At 38.6% G+C, this 2,215-nt stretch overlaps 1 protein-coding gene across 1 annotated transcript in view; it reads left to right on the top strand.

The window, feature by feature from the left end:
- Nucleotides 1-2,215, top strand: part of rundc3b (RUN domain containing 3B) — an 18,503-nt gene that overhangs the window by 10,555 nt on the left and 5,733 nt on the right. The window contains exon 6 of the mRNA XM_015392919.1: nucleotides 1,644-1,724. Within this exon, the coding sequence (XP_015248405.1) occupies nucleotides 1,644-1,724 (81 nt within the window). The remainder of the gene's footprint in view (nucleotides 1-1,643; nucleotides 1,725-2,215) is intronic.

The raw sequence follows: 2,215 nt of genomic DNA, 5'->3' as shown, positions 1-2,215 counted from the left end.
TTAAAGAAAAGGCACTAGCGCCATCCAGTGTATGAGCGTCTTTTTCCCTTGAGGAGCTCCGCTTCTGAAGCCTATGGAAAAGGCATTGACTGGGGGAAAATTGTACCATAAAACCACATAGCGTTAATCTCACGTAAAAAAAATTATCGCCGTTAAAATGGCCTCGCGTTAACGCGTTAATAACGCGATAATTTTGACAGCACTAATATATATATATATATATATATAATTTTTTTATTTTTTTTTTATTTCTTTTATAGAATAACCTCACTGTAATCTTGGAATTAATCTAGATTAATTTTCAATTCTGCCAAAGACATTCATGATATGTTTGCTACCTAAATAAGTAAAGGTAAATCTTTGAACAGGTTTGTATCATATGAACCTCTAGTCCTAGAAATAAAATAGGTAAATAAATACCACAGAAGCTACATTTTCAAAAAGCTTCCCACTTTAACCACATTCACCCAAGCAATCATCAAGAAGCAAACCTAATGTGGTAATCATTTGTGGTGTCCTGGTTAAATGAAATTTAAAATGACACAACATAACGTACCTAAAGCAAACTTCTGTTATTTCGCTGCTTTCTGCACGGCATGCTGGTCATGTATTCTAATGATAGTTCGTCTCGCAGGTAGTATGTAAGACTGACCTGTAGCCGCTTGGAGAACAATCTTGAGCCCATCATCTTCAACCATGCTGATGGCGGCAACTGGTGGCAATCCACTGAGCAAGTAGATTAGTTAAAGTGACTGATAGAACTGTGCTGAGGAGCTTGCCTCGGTTGCACTCAAACATTGTAGTTTGATGAACACGACTCTTCCCAGAGCTACATGAGCGCTTGGCCCAGCCGGCATCTTCCACATTGGCAAAGGGATGCTTTGCGTTTAGGTGGTATTTGAGACTGGAAGAACTCCTGCAGTAAACTAATTCCGCATTTCACAAGATGGAAACAGCTTTAGTCCCGTCGAGGTTCCCATTGGGAAACTTCCCTGAAGCAAACCTGGCGCCTTTATAGCTGCATCCATGTCAGCATGTCACTTTCAATGTGATAATTTCACAGTGCGCCTACACCGGTTGGAAGACTGATTTGTTCCCGCCCCCAGATAAATATTCCTGCTAAAATATCAACGTGAAAGTCATCATAGCTGACTTAGAATAGACCCAGCTCCCAAGCCAACAGTGGGAATAGATTAAAGGCAATATTTTTATTGCCTGATAAGACTTTGGTGTTTTTTTTCATAGTCCTGCCTGGCAATTTGGCAATAAAAATAATTGTCTTGATGCCAAAAAGAGCCCAACATATTTTGCTCTCACAAGTGGAGCAGTACGGATATCGCCATAGTGTTCCGCTTGATTTATGCATAAAAATAGCTTTATTATAAATCATGCAGGGAGTATTACAGATTATATGGACACTGCAATGTAAGTAGAAAGAGTTTGATATTAACACAGTATGTCAACGCCGATAAAGGCCCACCTCTAATTTATAGTAATTTGTTTATTTGTTGTCTGTCACAATTTTTTTTGGGAAGGAGCAACTCAGGTGAAGAGACATCTTTTAGGATAATCAGTGTTTTAGAGTTTTAAATTTAAAGATAGAAGAAACAGTGTTGATTTTTTATTTTGTTTTCTCTTTATAGTTTCTGTCTAAAGGGGGAGGGTCTGGACGACAGCTGCCCTGCTGTCATCGACTACACCCCTTACCTGAAGTTCACACAGAGGTATATGCACTGAAATGATTCGCATCAGACATACTTAAGACACTACGGTTCAGTTACTAAACCCTACTGCTGGTAATACCTTGGTCATTCCTACTCATTTAGGACTGTTGACCTTAGACATGTTTTAATGTGGTTGAATCACCATTCAGCTGAAACAACAAAAATAACATTGCTTCAACTTTTTACAGAGACCATTAGATTGTAATTCCAATTCCCCCGTTAGTTCAAAAAGATCATTAAGCAATGCACTATAACAACGTTCTAAGGCATTCAGAGAAACAGGCCCATATTACTAGAAACATTTCACCAAAATTTTCATCCAATATTTTCCACAAAGGCATCCTTGTTTGCATCCAGTTAAAATTTCAGGAACATTTATTAAACGTTACATTTCTGATAAATGGAAAGGGGGGGGATCTTTTTGCTGACATGCCTCCTAAACTGTCTTGGATGTGACTCCATCACCGGATGGCAATCTTTGCTGCTCTGAA

Source organism: Cyprinodon variegatus, unplaced genomic scaffold (genome assembly GCF_000732505.1).
Source record: "Cyprinodon variegatus isolate N-32 unplaced genomic scaffold, C_variegatus-1.0 Scaffold613, whole genome shotgun sequence".
Taxonomy (NCBI): Eukaryota; Metazoa; Chordata; class Actinopteri; order Cyprinodontiformes; family Cyprinodontidae; genus Cyprinodon; species Cyprinodon variegatus.
Note: the sequence above shows the minus strand (reverse complement) of the source record. Positions and strands in the feature narration are given on the sequence as shown.